The sequence below is a fragment of the Eumetopias jubatus genome, unplaced genomic scaffold (assembly GCF_037043125.1).
Source record: "Eumetopias jubatus isolate StellerSeaLion01/CBP00866 unplaced genomic scaffold, mEumJub1_p1.0 scaffold_2, whole genome shotgun sequence".
In the NCBI taxonomy this organism is placed as follows: domain Eukaryota; kingdom Metazoa; phylum Chordata; class Mammalia; order Carnivora; family Otariidae; genus Eumetopias; species Eumetopias jubatus.
In genome coordinates this window covers 202317234-202336149 of record NW_028274808.1, presented here as the reverse complement: position 1 = coordinate 202336149, position 18916 = coordinate 202317234, and the positions used below count along the sequence as shown (strand labels likewise).

Below are 18916 nucleotides of genomic sequence, written 5' to 3'. Positions count from 1 at the left end.
CCAGAGCTCCCTCAGGGCACAGAGGCCTCCCTAAGGCCACGGGGAGGAGATGGCCACCACAGGACAGACTAGAGACAGGATCCTCAGGGCTGCGAAGGAGTTTAAGGTGGTGGGGGGTTGGCCGAAAGTGTGGCCAACACAGTGGGACCTGGGCCCTCCAGGGCCTGGCCTATCTGTGGGGAAGGCAAGGCCTGTCAAGGGGTCTGTGCAGGTGGGAGACTCATGGAAGGAGGGGGGAGGGGAGAGGAAGAAAGGGAGCCCCAAAGGGGCTGGTCTGCCTTTTAGATGATTACCCTGGGTCTGCCTTAGAGAGAACTGGGTGAATCTGGGTCAGGGCGGTGGGGAGACCCTGCAGTTGTCCCAGGACAGGGGAAGGTGCCTCCTATCTGGCAGGACGTGGAAGTGAGTGAGACCTGTCCAACGGGGTCAGGCCCCTCCTGCCAGGACCCCAGTCTGCCCTCTGGCTGCCAAGGCGGAGAGAATGGCCACACGGTGTGAAATCACTGTGGTGTTTTATTGGCTGTGATTCCATCCAGAGACTACACACGCGACGGCCCCCGACATGCAGGAGGAGGCCCAGGCGCAAAGACAGAAGGACGGACGACATCCACAGTTTACGCTAAGCTCGGCTGCTCCGGGCGCCCCATGCGCTGGGAACGGGATGCGGGGTTTCTACGAGACAGCGCCCTGTCTGCTCAGAGCTGGCTTTTCAAAGTGTGAAAACAGGCATTTAAAAAAGACGTGGGACCAGGAGGAGTCAGAGAGGGCGCGGGACGCACGGGGCGCACCGAGGCGGCGCGGGGGCGCCCGGACACGCTCTCACGTCTTGGAGCAGGGGGCGTGCGCGGTTCGTATTGCGGTCTATTGATATGGCTTCTCTAAAGAGCGACGGAGGGCCACGCCCCTGGCCCGCAACACGTGGACACAATGAATTTGTGATATGGACAGAAAGAGGCCCCGAGCACCGAGGCAACGGGCTTTCTGTCACGACAAAACTCCCCAAACACGTAAGACCTCATTTACCTGAGATTCAACATGTCGTGATGCAAAGGAAAACAAGGGTGAAGAGACGGAAGGGTTCGGGAGGCCCGCGGCGGTTCCCGTCAAACCCCGCCTCCGCTGAGCGCCAGGCCACCTGGCAGTCCCCACCTCGAGGGGCGGGCTCCCTGCGGGGGAGGGCAGGGCCGGCCTTTCTGTCTCCAGACGCACCGCACTCATCTGCGGGCTCTGCGTCTCCTCCCAGATCTCCTTGAGAGTGTGCGGGTGCACAGGGTGGGGCAGGGGATCCCCCCATCCAGAGCAGCCTCCGATGGTGAGACTGGGGGTGCCAACCAGGGAGGGGAGTGGGCTGGGCCCACGGACTCGGAGGGGCACGAGTTAGAGGGATGTGTGAGAGTCTGTGTGTATTCCACACTGGGAGGGGGCGTGTCTGGGAAGTTTCCCCCTAGGCCTATTGCTTTGTTTCCCTTAGTTTAGAAGAGAACCAGGTCCCCGGTATTTCTAAGAAGCTAAGCCTTCCAGAGGAGTGGGCCGAGAAGGGAGAGTGAAGGACATGGAGAGACAGATGGGCAATGGATGGGAGGGGTGCAGGTGGAGGTGGGCAACCTTCAGACAGGAAGATTCAGAGATCCTGCTACCCAGGTGTCATTGTGGGGATGGGGGAGGCTGCTCGCCCCTCCCTGTTCCCCTCCCAGCCTGCATACCCGCCTTCCCCCCACTATGGCTGTGCTCCTGAGTTTGGGACCGGACTGTCAGTGCCCACCAACGCAGGAATGGCGCACCGAGGGGTGGTCAAGATGCTGGCCCTTTCGGTGGCCCTGGCCTTGGGCACTGCTGGGTGGGTGTGAAGGGCGGGAGCAGTAAGGGACATCCCAGGCTCTGGGGGAGGGTCCAACCCAGAGGAGCACGTGGGCTGGTCCCCGGGGCCTGCAGCACAGACCACAGGGGCCCTGGGGAGGGGCCGGCGCCCCTCCCCCGGTGGCGGTGGCGATGGCAGTGCAGGGAGAGGGGTGGGGGTGAGAGGGGCGTGCAGGCTCCCGAGGTATGAGGGGGGCATGGGGCTGATAAATCTAGGACTATGGCTTATATCGGCGTTGGGGGCTGCACTCTGCTCCCGACATCCCTTCAAGGGGCCTCCGCGGAGGGCATGTCCAGGGGGGAGGTAGGCGAGGGCGGCGAGGGGGGTAGGGGCTCCGGGCTCTGGCGGGGGCTGCCGTCCGGCGCAGGGTCGTTACTTCTTGAACATGTCCTGCAGCGGCCCGGGCAGGTACTTGATGACCGTGTCCAGGATGCTCTCATCTTCCTCCTCCGGCTCGTCCCCACAGCCCGGCGGGATGGCCTTCTTGGGCCTCGTCAGGCTGCCCTCCGAATTGGCCTCCATGGCGGCCTGGGCCTCGGCCTCGCGCTCCTCCTTCTTCTTGATACCGTACTGGGGGGAGGGGAGTGGGTCAGACTGCGAGCGGGTTTCCCAGCCCAGGCCTGGCTCTGGGCGCCACACCTGGACCCTTCCTGCGCCTGCAGGATGGGCCAAGAGGCTTCAAGGGGCGGTGCCCGCGGCTGTGAGGGTGTGCGGGAGCCCCTGGGCCCACCGACTGCCGCCAAGACCCCAGAAGACAAATTCCCCACACAGGAGGGTGCCTGGAACGGTGTGGGGGACCCCATGGGGTGTGCAGGGGCGACAGTGGAAGCCGGGGCTTGGGGGGCTGTGTTGAGTGGGGAGTAGAGGGAAGGGGGAAGGTCAATCCCCACCAGCGCCAAAGCTGCGCCCCCGCCCTGCCCCCGGCCCCTCCCCCCCCCATCCTGCCTCACCCTCCCAGGGAGCTGGCGCTGTGCTCAGCGGGCCTGAGCTATGGGCTAGGAGGGGCAGGCAGGATGTCTGCCGGCCGTGGTGAAGAACCCACTGGTCCGTGGCTGGTGGGCCCACGCCACCCAGATCCCTGGTCAGGTGAGGTGTGGTCACACCTCAGGCCTGGACAACTCTCCCTAGATGCCGCCAGGACCCCCGCCCCTACCTGGACAGCGAGGGGAGGGTGCCCAGTGGCAGTTCTAGGTGGATGTTCTGGAGCCCCGCCTAGGCGTGCCCTCAGCCAACACTCCCGGGCACCCCTGAGCCCCCCATTTCCAGTTTCCCCTCTGTAGTGGGTAGAATGGTGTCCCCCCAAAATTCTTGTCACCTGGAACCTTAGAATGAAGCCTTATTTGGAAATAGGGTCTTTGCAGATGTTATTAAGGTAAGGAGATCGGCCTGGTCCCTGAATCCAGTGATAGTTTCCTTGTAGAGGAAAGACAAGGGCAGACAAAGCCACAGGAGAGTGGAGAAAGGCTGGCTACAAGCCAGGGGCACCGAGGACTGACAGGGGCCACAGAGGAGACCAGGACGGGTTCTCCCCTGCAGGTTTCAGAACGAGGGCAGGCCGCCCACATCCTGATTGTGGACTTCTGGCCTCCAAAACTGAGAGAATAAGTTTCTAAGAGGTGGACACATGCCCCCTCCCCCCAGGCCTACCACTGGCCCTGCAGGAACCAGCCCTGCAGGACGGAGGAGGAGGAGCCTGTGGTCACCAGGAGGCCTCCTGCTTCAGGGCGGGGTCACACTGGACTCATGGGTTTCGGGGGCTGGTGGTCTCTGATGGGCCAAGCTTGGGACCCATGGAGGCTGGAAAGAGGGGCACCCCTTGGCCAGGTCTGAGGTTCTGGATCACACATAGGGAATGCACAGGGGCAGAAGCATTAATAAGGGTAAACAGGGACAACGGGGGAGAGCGTGTCGGTGTCAACGATTATCCACAGACTCCAGATTTCTACTGGGGACAAGCACAGGATCACTGGCCTCAGGGAGCAGGTGTTCCTGCCCAGGGGGAGGACTGACCCCATTGCTCACTCATCTCTCCTTGCCAACCCCTCCCAGCAAAAGTGGATTCTGCTTCTGGTGCTTGTCGGGGCGGGGGTGGGGGAATGCCCCACTCTCCAAGAAGGACCTTCCCTCTGCTTCCAGATTTTGGGGGGGCTGGCTGTGTCCCACCCCTAGCCTGCTGACGATGCTGACAGAAACCTCTGCACCTCTCCGCTCCCTGAGGCTGCAGGTGGCTTCGGGCACGGGGAAGTCAATGGCCACCTTCAGCAGAGGTCAGAGAGGAAGAAGCCATGCTCTCTGCCCACCTGTGACCAGAGCACAGCCTGGGGCTTCCTTGGGCACTTGCCAGACACTGAGAGAGGAATGAGGGGTTCATCCGTGCTTCTTCAGCAGGAGCCTGAGCAGCCCACGGTCCCCTGTGCTGGGAAGGTCTCAGTGAGGGGCTGATGGGGGCACCCAGGGAACATCCTGGGCAGCAGGCACATGGGCCAGAGGGCCCGTCGTACTGAGCACTGGTGTCAGGTCAGCCAAGGCACAGAGTGTGACAAGCTGGCCAGACACTGGGCACTCCCTTGCACAAGCAGCACAGGTCCTGTTCCTGGGTCACTACTCAGGGACAAACTCACGGCAGAGGGAGTGGCGCTTAGGCTTGGAAGGGGAAGGAAGGACATATGGCTTGGAGCCCTGTGGGGTGGAACGTGGGCAGGGGAGAGAGACACTGCCAGAAACTAGGTCAGACCAGAGAGAGCTTCCCTCCAGCCCAGGGCACAGACTCCAGCAGACTCCTCCAGCCACAGACGTCTGTGCACGCGGCAGGAACATTCAAGCGCCAGGGTGCCGGTCTGTGGGCTGGACCCAGGAGGCTGTGCTGCCTAAAGCCTGCACTCACACTCACCACGAAAGTGCCTGTGCTCGGGGGACACGCGTGTTACGGCGACAGCACGTTGTGTACAGTTGAGCACAGTGATCTCCCTGACCAGAGAGGCAAGCTCTGAGCAGCCACTGTCTGCAGTGTTGGGGCTGTCCCCTCTGGCGTCCAGAAAGGAGAGCCCAGCCCCCAGCCCCGTCACTCCAGTGAGACTCAAAGTCATGCCAAGGCCGTGGCCACTGGGCTCCACCTGAAGGTCACAATTACTCTGTTAGGGGAGGGACTCCAGAGCTGGGGTCCACCCCAGAGCTTGGCTCCAGTGTGATCTGCCTAAGAGCTGATCTGAGGCTCCTGAGCTCCGGGGACAAATGTCCAACCACAGCTGGTCCAGGCACTCACTGGAGGTGCCCAGCCTCCACACTGACCACGAAGATGGCAGGGTCCCGCCCCACACCCTGCGGCTGGGAGGAACCTGGTGCTAATTAACAGTGAGGATCTGTAATATTCCAAAACAACAAATAATCGGCAATCCCATGCACACTTATACTATCAGCACAAACCTCAGACTGAACCTTGAGTGATCAAGGGGATGTGGGGGACTGGGTGGGCTGGGAGGGGGTGGTTGTGGCTCAAAGCCGAGGATCACCAAACCTGGTGGTGGGCATGCAAACCAGAAGGTGAGTATGCAAATCAGGAAATGCATATGCAAACCAGGCAGCGCATCGGCAAATAAGCACAGGTGGGTCAATCTCACAGGTGCACCATGATGGGGTGGGGAGAGGGAGGCTCTGCCCACCGACCCCTAAGGTGAGACATCCTACAAGCCTGCTTCTGCTTTCTTTGGATGAGGTCGCCAGGGACCTGGGTGCCCCAGAGGACACGTGACCCTGGCCCCTATGCCCTCCATCTCTGGACCTCCCACCCATCTGATGGAGCCCTGGACTGGGCAGCTCAGCACCCCCTTTTCTGACCAGCCCCCATGAGGCCTAGGGGTATGTGGCACCAGGGCAGGACTGGAGGAAGCTGGGTCTGGTGCTGGGGGCCGGCGAGGATAATCTGGGAGAGCCACACCTGAAGAGCAGGGTTCCCACCTGTGGGGAACAGGAGGAAAGTGGGAAGGGTTACGTGGGCAGGTGGAAGAGGGCTCTGCAGAGAAACCAGCGGACGTGAATGTCAGGCAGACCTCTTAGGGGCAGGACCTGGGAGCTTGGTCACTCAATGGTGCTCCGGGTGCAGCAGGGACCAGATGCTGCCCCCACCCAAGCAGATGCCCTGCCCTCACCACTCGGGATGGCTGCTGGCAAGGGGGTCAGCTCCAGCCCTGCACCCCACCCCATCAGTGCACAGCCTCCACTCCTGGTCTGAGCTGCCTCCATTTCCAGGAGGCCCTGGGGCTCAGAGGAGGGAGTGGGCCACATTCTGGAGGTTGGAGTGGTGGCACTGGGAAGACCTGGGCTCCAGCATCCAAAACATGCCAGACCCCCTCCTGAGCTGCCTCCGACCCATGAATGGAGGGACTCACCATTGTCCCCGTCTGCCCAGCACCGGCACCACCCCCTACCCAATGCCTGGCCAGGTGACCACTGTCTCATTTAGCTCTGCAGCCACACAGGAAAGGCCCCTGCCTGGCAGACTCAGTTTTGTGGTGTCTAGGTGGACCCCAGCAGGTGTCCCTAACACACCCACACCTTCCCTGCAGCTGGACCCTCAGGGGACAGGTCCTGGGCCACTCGTCCTACCTAATCCCACGATAGCTTGGAAAATGATCAGGCTGAGCAGGTAAAAGGGAACCACGGCCCAGCCCGAGGTGCTCTGACCCCTGCCCGTGTGACTGGGTTCAGTAGATGCCCCCGTGCCCACTGGGCCCACGAGAACAGAACCCAGATGTGTGCAGGAAGGGGCGAGGCCCAGCCTCCGGGGCTGGCAGAGAAGGTGAAGGCCCCCAGCACATCCAAGGGGATTCCAGGTAGGGGTGCTCACGTGGGGAGAGAGGGGGCCCTGAGGCTCTGCCAAGGGGTGCAGCCCTCCACAGAGCCACCCCAGCGCTGGGGGTCTTGAGGACAGATCCATCACTCGGGGGAGCTTGGTGAGGGTCCTCATCCATGAAGCTTTAGGAGCAGTGTACCCAGGGAGGGGGCACCTCCCACTTCCACCAGGCCTCATGCCGGGACTGTTCCCCAGGTCCCCATCACTCTGTTGTGGAGCTCAAGCTCATTCGAGCACCCACTCCCTCACTCATTCACTGGCTCAGCACCCACAGGGCCAGGCTCCGTTTCAGTCAACAGGAACAGAGCCAGGCACAAAACAGCCAAAGCCCCCACCCTCCACCTGGGGGTGGACAATGAACAGCAAACAAGTAAAAAACAGGAGTGTGTTGGATAAAAGAAGGTTTGGGGAGCCAAATAAAGCAGGAGACGGGGAAGATTGTGTGGAGGGTGGGGAGGGGAGGGAGGAGCCTCAGGGAGAGATCCAGAGAGAAGCAACCACGCAACGGCCCAGGGGCACTGGGAACGTGGACCCCAAGGAGGCCCAGTGCCCAGTGGGCATCAGTCCCCACAGGCCTGGGCTGGGGCTCCGGATGAAACGGGAGCCAGCGGACGGTTTGAAGAGAGGAGGGACATAAAGGGCTTCCATATTAAAGGTGAAATGAGTGGAGTCTGTTGAGCCCATGAACTCACACGAATGCACATGAGTCTCCGAGGGCCAGGTCCAGGCTCAAGGGAGGGGGCTCACTTGGCACCTGCCTCCTGATGGGGGAGACTGGGGAGGCCACCCCCACTCCACACCCCCAGGGGCTCCGAGGCCTGTCCAAACACTGTGACCTGTTTGTGAGGCTCAAGGCCAGGCCCTCCCAGGATCCGACACTGGGGTGCACACCTGGGGCAAAGCCACGGGCAGCTGGGTAGCTGGACACAGAGAGACAGACAGACTTCAGAACACAGCTGCTCCAGCCTCTCTCTCACCGCCTACCGCCCCCCGCCCCAATCCCTCTGTCTCTGTCCCTCCCTCAGCTCCCTCCAGCCACGGCCACCATCTCCCGGTTCCTCCCCTCTTAGAAGACATTCTGCCTGGGCATCTGTCTGTCTCTGTCTCTTGGTTCTCCCCCTTCTGCCTCATCCCCCATTTCCTGATCCATACAGTCATGCCCCCCCGACAGCCTAAGCTGCCTGACCCAGAAGGGGCCAGTGCTGGGGCAGAAAGGGGCAGGTGGTGCTCGTGAGTGGCTCTCACAGCAAAATCAGGAGCTTTTTGCAGGTCCCCAGAAAAGGTGTCCAGTGACCAGTGGTGGGATGTTGAGGTTTGCGGTCCCCACACCCCTATCAATTTGGGGACCCACGTGGGCTCAGAGATGTGCAGGCACCCCAGCTGGGCCGTCCCACCTTGGGAGGCCTGGCCCTCAGGCTGGGTGGAGCTGGCCCCTCCCTGGGTACACTGAGGCAGAACTCAGCAGGTGGGAAGATCCTGCTGTCTAGGCTCTGCCGCCCTGCAGCCTGGGCATCTCAGAGTCCAGGGCCGGGGACCACGGAGATCTCCTGAGGGGACCCAGCTCCCTACCAGCAGGTTTTATCCGCAGGGCCTGGGAACACCTCTCTCAGAACCCAGAGCCAGGGTCATCGGGGTTAGGGGCAGGAAGGAACCAAGCAAGGCAACACTCCCCCCTTCCCGAGTCTCCTACCCAGGCACCTGAACCCAGTGACCGCCAGGCCACAGGCACCTTTGGTGGAGGAAGCCCAGCCTGGCTTGGGGCCAGGGTAGCCTTGAAGACCTTGGGAGGCCATATGGTTTGGGGGAGGCTGAGGGCTCACGTAACTCCCAGGTCCCCAGGGGAAGGCCCATCGCCTCACCTGGCACCCAGCCTGGCCCACCCTGGATGGGGCTGGAGCAGCTCCTCCAACACCTGCCCTCTCTCCCACCCTTCCAACCTGGCTGCTGGATGGTCCACGGAAGATGGGCCGTGGACACCCCCCCGGGGGCTCAGACCCCCTGCGGCTCTGGCACCGTGCTTTGTGAGCCTTGCAGCCAGCTCAGCCTCCCTTGACCCTCCCACTCTGGGCCTCGGTTTCCCCATCTGTGACCGGCACAATGCTTTCACCATCCCACTCACTGGGGAAGGGAGCCCAGATGATTCCCAGGAAGGCTGTGGCTGCCAACTCAAAGCCTACCCGCACCCCCCGGCCTTAGCCAGACCTGTCTGCAGGCCTTTTCCCCCCATCACCCTGTTGTGAACCTCAGAAGCTATGAGGACCCTCCAGGGCTGCTCGGGTGCATTCCCCTGCCCATGATGACTCACCCCACTCAGGGCCTGCCTGAGAGCCGGCTGCCCCTGGGCAGCCTGGCGGGACAGCTCCGGGAGGGGCAGGGTGGGAGGCCTTCTCCTGCAGAAACCACCATCTGGTCCAGAGAGCCTGGGAGACCCAGTCATGAAGGTGGGACCCCGGCCCACTGTGGAGGGCAGGAAAAGCTTGGTGTCCCACAGGGTGAGCCCTAATGCTGGCGAGCCTGCGCAGCAGATGTGGATTCCCGGGGGAGTGCGGACCTCTCCTGTGCTGCTCCCCTCCCGTCAGACCACCTCCCGGAGCTTCGGAATGTACCATCCAAGGGTCTGCTCCGTGCAGCCAGGCAGAGGAGGGCAGGAAGAGCCCCAGTCCAGGCTGGGTGAGGTGGGGGTGCCCTGGCCGGAGCCCAGCTGTCCCCACGCCCCGTGCCTACCTTGTCTCGGATGCCCTGGCGCATGGCCTCACGCTCGGCCTCCATCTTGGCGTACTTGGCCTTGCGCTCTTCCTCTTCTTGTCGCAGGGCCTCCTGGCGCTCCTCTTCCTTCTTGGCTGCGTCGGGGTCCTTCTCCTCGTCACCACCGAGCATCTTCCCCATGTCCTTTGTGGCCCCTGGGGACAGAAGAGTGGTGAGTCAGGCCAGTTCCCCCCTTTTGGCCGCTGCTGCCCAGCGAGGGTCCTGGCCCAGGGCTCGGGTCTCCCTGCATCTCTGCTCCTGCCCTCCCGGCCCTACCCCCAGCCAGTTCTGGAAGTTTCTATCCGTGGAGGGAAGCCTGGCCTGGTGCGTGTCAGGGGAGGGAGGGGGTCCGTGCAGCAGGGACGTGTGATCACATGTGCGTGCATCTGCCCATCTGTGTGTGCGGCTGCGTGCACGTGTCCGTGTGAGTCCGGGAGGGGCTGGGCATGTCTTCTGTGGGGCTCGCGTCCGACAGAAGGTGGCAGAAGGAACGGTTTGAATGCATGAACAGGCGGGCTGAGGGGCAGCCCCGGGCAAGGTGTCTGCTGAGGCTCTGGCGTGCAGGGGCTGGGGTGTAACCCCGGCCCAGAGCTGCTGGAGGGCTGCGTGTTGGAGCACCAAGGCCCTAATTTCTCTGCTGCACCAGCCGCCACTTTTCTCATGAGCTCCTGATTCACAGGCAACAACAAACACCTCCCTGGACGCCCTCTGTGACTCGACCCACAGGACAGAGACATGTAATTACAGCTCAAGCTCGGCTGGCACTGCGGTGAGCCCCGGCCCTTCCGTGGCTCCTGGGCGCAGAGCGGCCCCACGTCACAGGCATGGGGGGGCAATCTCAGCCTGGGGCGCTCAGCCCCTTGGGGCGGCCCTGCCTGGCCAGCGTCCCCATCACCCCTGTATGCTTCCTCCGCAGTGGGGCCCCCAGCCCAGGGCTCCCCTGCGCCTGCCATCCTGAGCAAGGACCAGTGACCCGCCATCCCAGTCCCGTCGACACCCTTCCGTCTGCCTCTGTCCTCTGACCCCGTGATGAGCCACATGAGCACTGCCCAAGGCTAGCTGAGTCCATGCCTCGGGCATAAACTGTGAGGTGGAAATGCACAAAACGCCCTCTGTTAAGTCTGTGTGGGTGGGCACGAACATCACTGCCCCTCTCCAGGAGTGTCCCCATCCCCAGGTCCGTACTGCCCCCTTCTCTCTAAATCCAGTGACTCCGTGTTCTGATTCTCCGTTTCCCTCTCCTTGGCCCTCCTGGACTGTCACACTCAGTCTGCTCCTCACAGGTCCGTGCAGCCCTGAGCCTGGAGACACTCCTCCTCCGGCAGGTGTCTGTGCTGTATGCTGCTCCTGCCGTTACTCAGGACGGACCCCCAAACCGTGTGAGCAGAGGACGTAGTTTGCAAGACCACTTGCTGTTGGTGGCAAGAGAACAACTCTTAGGGGCGCCTGGGTGGCTCAGTCAGTGAAGAGTCTGCCTTCGGCTCAGGTCATGATCTCAGGGTCCTGGGATCGAGTCCCACGTCGGGCTCCCTGCTCAGCGGGGAGTCTGCTGCTCCCTCTCCCTCCACTGCTCCCCCTGCTCATGCTCACTAGTTCCCTCTCTCTCTTTCTCTGTCAAATAAATAAATAAATAACCTTAAAAAGAGAGAGAGAGAGAGAGAAGAACTCTTTGGTGGAGTGCTCTGGGCTGAAAACTAGACGTGCGTCAGGCTGGGCCATGCCTCTCCCCGTGGGGCTTCCTAGCTGCTGGAAACTACCACAGGGTCTTGGAGTATGGGACGCCAAGGCCACCATGTCACTGCGAGGACAGGGAGGCCTCCTGCACCGGGTACTTGGTACAGATCCAGAGTAACGGAAAACTAAAACCTCAGGGTCCATGTTCAGGCACACCTGCAAAATTTTATAAAGCCGATTTGAAGCCAGTGATTCAAGGGAAACCATGTCATAGAGTCACTTGCACACTCTTCTAACAGTTGTCCAGATAATAAGCAGAATCTCTCTGCCCCCCATGCCGCTCTCAGTCTGGCAGGCGTGGGGGAGGCGGCAACAACCCACAATCCAGGGAGTAGCTGTAATTTTCCCGACTTCTCTGGCCTGCTGGCCACCCACAGCCACAGCATCGAGGTTCCGCTTTTCTGTAAACCTCCCCCCTCGAACAGCTAATTCACACTACAGTGAGAGTGACCAACAGCTCTTCCTCCCTCCTGAGAAGGACTGGTGTGTTAAAGCAGAACTGGGGCAGGGGTGGGGGAGGAGGCGCATGGGTGGCTCAGTCAGTCGAGCCTCTTGGTTTTGGCTCAGGTCATGATCTCAGGGTTCTGAGGTCGAGCCCTGCATCATCGGCCTCTGCACTCAGCAGAGTCTGCTTGAGATTCCTCCCCCCGCCCCCTGCAGTCCTCCCCCACTCACACTCTCTCTCTTTTAAAACAAACAAATAAAATCTTAAAAACAAACAAACAAACAAAAAAGCCGAGCTGGTGAATGGTCTCGCCCCCTCTCTCTCCTGGGAGGGGAAAGTGTAGGACAGCTGGGGAAGGGCGGGAGAGGCACCCTTACTTGGTGGCCCCCACACCTCCTTCTCCAACACAGCACACGGCCTGTAGCCCTCTCCACTGAGCACCAGCTGTGTGCTGAGCTCCGGTACCCCAGAGCGGGCCTGGGGGGGGCTGGCCCAGGACCCTTCTGGCTCTGAGTTTCACGGGCCCCCAGGATTCCTGGCATTCTTGTCCAGCCCTCAGTTGAGCTCTGGGCTGGTCCCCCTGGCCTGAGGCTTAGGGAAAGCCAAGGGGGGGCCTGGCCCATCAGACGGAGGGGTGGCTCTGGGAGGCTGCATGGCCTCTCCTAGGCCAGGGGTGAGAGCACCAGAGGTCACCCCACAGCGGTGTGGGTTAGTGCCACACCAGCTGGCTGCAAAGCCACTCACTGTCTGAACGGGACCCGCCCTCAGGGCAAGCGCCACTGGACCCTGGTGTCCCCTTTGTGGCCTCCACTGCTTTGCTGAAGAACAGGCTTCCGGAAGCCCCACCTGGCTGGGAATTAGCAGAAACTGCAGGAAGCTTGGTCCTGGCATGGAAACCCCACAGGCCATTTGCCGTCCTGGCATGGAAGCTGGGGAGCCTGGGCTGGCCCAGTGGGGGTGGGGCTGGCGGCAGGTGCCTGGGGGCCCGGCCCCATAGCTGCCAACCGCATTTCCAGGTGAGGAAACAGACACCGAGTGGTCCCACCCCAACCCCAAGGTCCAAGTCTCTTACGCAGAAGGTGGGTGGACTCTGGCTCGCGGTCCCACAGCCAGGGTCCCACGCTGGCTCCATGGGGGCAGAAGCGTGGGGAAGGAGGCCGGAGTCTACCCCCCCTTTTCCCTCACTCTTCTCTGAGCCTCAGTTTCCAGGTGAGAGGTGGAGAAAACAGTGCATGGGGGTGGGGGGGCGCAGACCCAGCTGGTGCTTCTCAGCCTGGGCCCTACACAGAAATTTTCTCCAAAGGCCTGGGGAGGCTGGGTGGAACAACAGGCTCTGATGTCCCCACCTCAGGAACTCTGCACTTGCTGCTGTTTTTCCAGAACTTTGTCCACTGCTCCCAACCCAGACAGGCTTTCCTGGGGCTCCTCGTGCATACTAGTCACCCCTGTAACAGTGGTCACTGCCATGGCGCATTCATTTATGGTACATTATACGTAATTGAAATGATGCATGTTTAAATAATATGTTATTGTTGATTTTTAAAACTTTATTTGGAAATAGTTTTAGATTCACAGAAGTCACCAGGTACAAAGGATTCCTGCACACACCTGACCAGCTTCTTCCATGGTTGGCTACGACACACTCATCAAAGCTAGCATGATCATCACAGGTGCAACACTGTGAAGCAAACACAGACCTTACCTGAATGTCACCACTTTCCCCACTAATGACCCTTTCCTATTCCAGGATCCAACCCTACATACCATGTTACATTTAGATTGAAGTCAGTTTTTAAAAAAGAGAAAAGTATTTTTTACCTTGAAATAAGTCTATGAGAAAATTACAAAATTTAATGGAAAACTAAACTATTTCTAAATAAATAAAGACATTGTCATGTTCATGGCTGGGGAGATTCCATAATGAAGCTGTCAGTTCTCCCCAAAGTGAGTCTCAATCACACCCCCAAGAGTTAAAAAGGAAATTCTGTGAAATATGACAAGCTAAGAGTTTTGCATACAGAAAAGCTAAAAGTCCCCTAGAGAACCAGGAAGTAGATGGCCGAGCAGACAGCTCATGTGCACTGTAGTGTGATGCAGTCTGGCTGTGGAGGGAGCCAGAAATCGGGATCAGAGGGGACAGGCAGCCCCACAAACACACAGGACTTGGGCACGTGACCAGTGATGGAGGCGGGGCCTCAGAAGCCTGGAGAAAGAACCAGATTTCTCTAAATGGGGCTGGGATAAATTTCTGGTGGGGAAGCGTGACCCAGGACTCCTCGGTGACACCACAAATTCTTGTGGATTACAGATCTGAAAATGAACCCAAAATAAAAACGAGGGAAGAGAAAACAGCCCTCATCAGCCAGCTTTATGTTCCCACAGGTCCCGTTACCTGAAATGATACTGTAAGTTTATTTGCTTGCTTTTTCTTGTCGGTCTCTGCCAACAGAAAGTGAGCTCCACGAGAGCAGGAACCGACCAGCTCATGGCTGTGTCCCCAACACCTAGAATAGCGTCTGGCATGTCTGGGTGCTCAACAAATATTTGGCAAATAACAAACTAAAATTTTATTTATCTTTTATAAAGATTTTATTTATTTATTTGACAGAGAGAGACACAGTGAGAGAGGGAACACAAGCAGGGGGAGCGGGAGAGGGAGAAGCAGGCTTCCTGCCGAGCAGGGAGCCCGATACGGGGCTCAATCCCAGGACCCTGGGATCACGACCTGAGCTGAAGGCAGATGCCCAATGACTGAGCCACCCAGGCGCCCCAACAAATGGATTTTTATATACTAACAGCAAACAATTAGAAAATGAAATTTTAAAACAATCCCATTAAAAATACTGACAAAAACATAAAATACCTATGTCTCTGTTCTTAATAGATGTGCCAGTCTGCTTCACCTAAAACCACAGAACTGCTGGGAGGAATTAAGGAAGACCAGAACGAATGGAGGAATGTACCATGTTCCAGGACACAATACTGCTGTGACGTCAGTCTTCCAGGGGCTGGTCTCTTTGTTCAGTGCAACCCCAAGGAAATGCAAGCAGGTTTTTTTGAACAAATTTAACAGCTGATTCTAAATTCATGCAGACATGGAAGAAAACCTAGAATAGATAAAACATCTTTGCAAAAGGAGAGTAACTCTAGAGGACTTACATACTTGACTTCAAGACTTCCTATAATCAAGACAGTGCGGTGTGGACATATGGGTCAACGGAACAGAACAGAGCCCAGAAATGGACCCACCCATATATGTTCAGCTGGGGTTTTTTTGACAAAGCTGCAAAGATAACTCAATGAGGAAAGGACAGTCTTTTCACAGGCAACACTGCAACAACCAGATATTCCCATGCAAATAAATACATAAGTAAATTTCTTCCCTTACCTCACTCCTTACACAAAGCTCAATCATAGACCTAACTGTAAAAATTAAAATTACAAAACTTCTAGAAGAAAACATAAGAGAATAATCTCTGTGAGCTTGACTTATGCAAAGATCTCTTACAGAGGTGACAAAAAGCATGAACTTAAAAGAAAATATTAATCCGCTGGGCTTCATCAACATTAAAACCACACGCCCTGCGGTCTTGCCACCCCCACCCGTGTGGGACAGGCAAAGCAGGGGTCTCAGCCGCCACGGGGCCCCCCTGCCCTGCCTCCAGCTGCAAGGGTGGAGGGACACGGGCAGCTTCCCACCATCCATAGGAGAGTGTCTTGGAGTTCTACTGAATGTCATAAGAAAATAAAATGAGTATTATAAAGATACCAGGTTCCCACCCCCACCCCCCGCCCCCCTCTTTTGCTGGTGACGTGGTCACATACCTAAAGAACTCATGACACCCAGGGAAAACCTACCACGACTCATCACGGAATATGGCTGGCTAGACGTGACATTTATAGATATAAATTCATTGTTTTGCACCATCCAATCAATAACAGGCTGAGACACAAATGGGACAATGTTCTAGCCACAATAATTATAAAGAGAGCAAATACTTAGGAATAAGTTTAACAAGGAAATCCACAGAACCTGTAGGTAGAAAACGTCTCCTAAATGTAAGGCTTTGCAGACATTGCGGATTCCTGAAGGGCAGGCTTAACACAATGAAGATGCCAGTTATCCCAAACCTAACCCTAACCGTGTGCAGTCTGGGGGGTACTTCCAGCCGAAACACCAACAAGTCTTTCTTCTTTCTTTCTTTGGGGTTTGGACCAAATTAAGATTCATCTGGCAGTTTAACTGTCAGAGACAACCTGACCTGAGTGCCACGGGGAAATGCCCCCTCCCCGCGAATCCCAGAAATGTCCAGAGAGTTGGGGACAGCACCAAGGTCATCAGATTGGAGCCGTTTTAATCTTTTTTTTTTTAAGATTTTATTTATTTACTTATTTGAGAGAGCGAGAATGAGCGAGAGAGAGCACGAGAGGGAAGAGGGTCAGAGGGAGAAGCAGACTCCCCGCTGAGCAGGGAGCCCGATGCAGGACTCGATCCCGGGACTCCAGGATCATGACCTGAGCCAAAGGCAGTCGCTTAACCAACTGAGCCACCCAGGCGCCCTGGAGCCGTTTTAAAATGTGGCCATGTGTGATGCCTGGGTGGCTCAGTCGTTAAGCGTCTGCCTTCGGCTCAGGTCATGATCCCGGGGTCCTGGGATCGAGCCCCACATCGGGCTCCCTGCTCAGTGGGGAGCCTGCTTCTCCCTCTGCCACTCCGTCTGCTGTGTTCCCTCTCCCGCTGTCTCTCTGTCAGATAAATAAATAAAATCTTAAAAAAAAAAAAACGTGGCCATGTGTGCTGTGGGGAGTGCTGGGGAGGTGCGCCCTCTCTCCGTCTGGGGAAGGGCCAGGGGTCACAGCAGTTTGGGCAAGCAATGTGACAGTTTTCAGCACATTTAGAGCCCGCCCAGACTTCGACCTCGCTGCCCCACCCCTCCACACAGTCCCGTGAAAACAAACACTCCTCCCTGTAGAACGCATGCCCAGACACAATGCAGCCTGTTTGTTTCAGCTGTGGCCCCGGCAAACGGCTGGAGACAAGGTGACATCTCAGCCACATGGCCACACGGGCACTGGCCACGATGCACCCAGGTCAGGGAGTCCAGGTGGCCATGAGGGTAAGGGGCCACCAGGAGCTCTGAGAGCTGGGTACAGACAACTGAATATCACAGATGCCTCATCTGGAAAGCCAGCAGAGAAAGCCCTATGTGCGAACACACCCGTGTTTCATGATTATTTAAAGACAGAAAAAGGGTAGGCAGGTTACAAACCAGGTTCACACCAAACCCAAACCCTGAACAAAATAGCATGAGTCCTTTTCAAACTCAGGGAGTGTTTACAAAAAGCAACCAAATATTGTTCTACACCACAAAGAGACACCCCTTTACACCCATGACTACTGAAGAACAATAATAATAGTTTAAAAGAATCGGAAGGGCACCTGGGTGGCTCAGTCAGTTGAGTGTCCGACTCTTGGTTTTGGCTCTGGTCGTGATCTCAGGGTGGCAGGATAGAGCCCCGTGTTGGGCTCTGATCTCCGCGGGGGGTCTGCTTCTCTCCTTCTTCCCCTGCCCCTCCCCCTGCCTGCGCTTTCTCTTGCTGAAATAAATAAATAAATCTTAAAAAAAAAAAAAGGTAGAAAACAAGCCTTGGCGAGGATGTGGGGAAATGAACCCTGTGCACCATGGGGGCGACGGGGTGTAAAATGTTGCAGCCACCATCGAAAACAGTGTGGAGGGTCCTCAAAAAATTACATTTAGAATCACCATGTGACCCAGGAAGTGTTCTCCTGGGTCCATGCCCAAAAGAACTGAAGAGAGCATGACTCACAATAACTGACAGGTGGAGACAACCCAGCTATCCACTGATGGATGCATGAACAAACGTGGTCCAGGCACTCGGGAACATTATTCAGCCTTTAACAGGAAGGAGATTCTGACATGGGTGAACCCTGAAAATATCATGTCGAGTGCAATTTGCCAGACATGAAAGAACAAACACAGTAGGAGTCCCCTGCTAGGAGATTCCCCAAGTAGACAAAAATCATAGAGACAGAAAGTGGGTGGTGGGTGTCGGGGTGGGGAGTCAGTGTTTAATGAGGACAGTTTGGGAAGATGAACAAGTTCTGGAGGTGGAGGGTCGGGAACAACAGTGTGAACGTGCTTCCTGCCACTGACTGCGCACTTAAAAATGGTCAAAATTGCACATTTTATTCTATGAATATTTTATGACAATGAAGAGAAGCATAAATTTAAAACGACGTACATTCTTATGTCTGAAAAAAACCTGTCGGGCTGCAGAGATAACCTCAATGCGTGAGGACTGGGGCCACATCTCTGACAGCCCCCAGGAGAGGGCCTGATGAAAAGTGAAACCAGGAACAACGCCCGCCCCGGGCCCTTGTGAAGGTAAAACTTCTCTAATGATGAATGAGTTAGGGAATAGCAGTGGAACCAGGATTGCTGCCTGTCTGGGAAGCAGAGTGAGGAGGCCTTGATCCTGCAAAACCTGGGGGTGGGGGCGGCCAGTGCTGCAAATTCCCCCAACACTCCCGTTCCTGAGGCAGCAGGAACACCCCAGTCACACCTTGGCTTCGAGCCTCCCAAGAGAAAACCTAGGCGAGCAGGAGGCAGGGGTGAGCACTGAGGACGGGGAAGTCAGTGTGCTGAGGAAGACAACAGGGCGGGCTGGATTCAGGATGTGGGCAGGGCCGCCTGCTCGGGGCAAGAAGATGGAAAGAAAGCGTAAAGACATCCAGAATTAGGAAAAATGCGCGGGAAATCGCTGCGGATTGTAAGGGTATTAATATGACCAAATAATACATTATATTCCAATACGTTTGAAAATGTGAACAAAGCAGCTTTTCTAAAAAATGTTGTCAAAAACGGAGAACTATGTCTAAGAATTCACAGATGGATTCTTTCAAACATTTAAGAAAGATAATTCCAATGATATTTTAAATGTTCTTGGAAAGGAGAAAAAAGAAGGAAATTCCCCAGGTTATTTTTGTGAATTCCGCATAAGAATGATGCCAAAAACTGGCAGAAGGGAGCAGTGGCCCAGCTTCTCCTCCAACAGTGGGAAATGCTATACCAGAGCCCGGTTTAGGGAAGGGAAACTGGCCTTGCAGAATTCTACAGGAAAACAGAATTTGTTCTCAGTGGGGTGGGTCCATTTTAGGGAAGTAAAGTTGGTTCTATATTAGAAAAATATGATGCTCCTAATGCGGTCCACACCACCCGCTAGAACAGTGCTGCTCTGAGGCTCCGCGGGTGGCCTAGCGCCT

At 57.1% G+C, this 18916-nt stretch overlaps 1 protein-coding gene across 1 annotated transcript; it reads right to left on the bottom strand.

Annotated features, from left to right (window-relative positions):
* Positions 1–2230: 2230 nt before the first annotated feature.
* CPLX1 (complexin 1) lies at positions 2231–13098 on the bottom strand. The gene is made up of 4 exons (XM_088021359.1): positions 13068–13098; positions 12437–12481; positions 9432–9607; positions 2231–2428 (listed from the first exon to the last, which is right to left on the bottom strand). Exons 1-4 carry the CDS (start codon positions 13096–13098, stop codon positions 2231–2233), a joined length of 450 nt encoding a protein of 149 aa, XP_087877485.1.
* Between the last annotated feature and the right edge of the window lie 5818 nt (positions 13099–18916).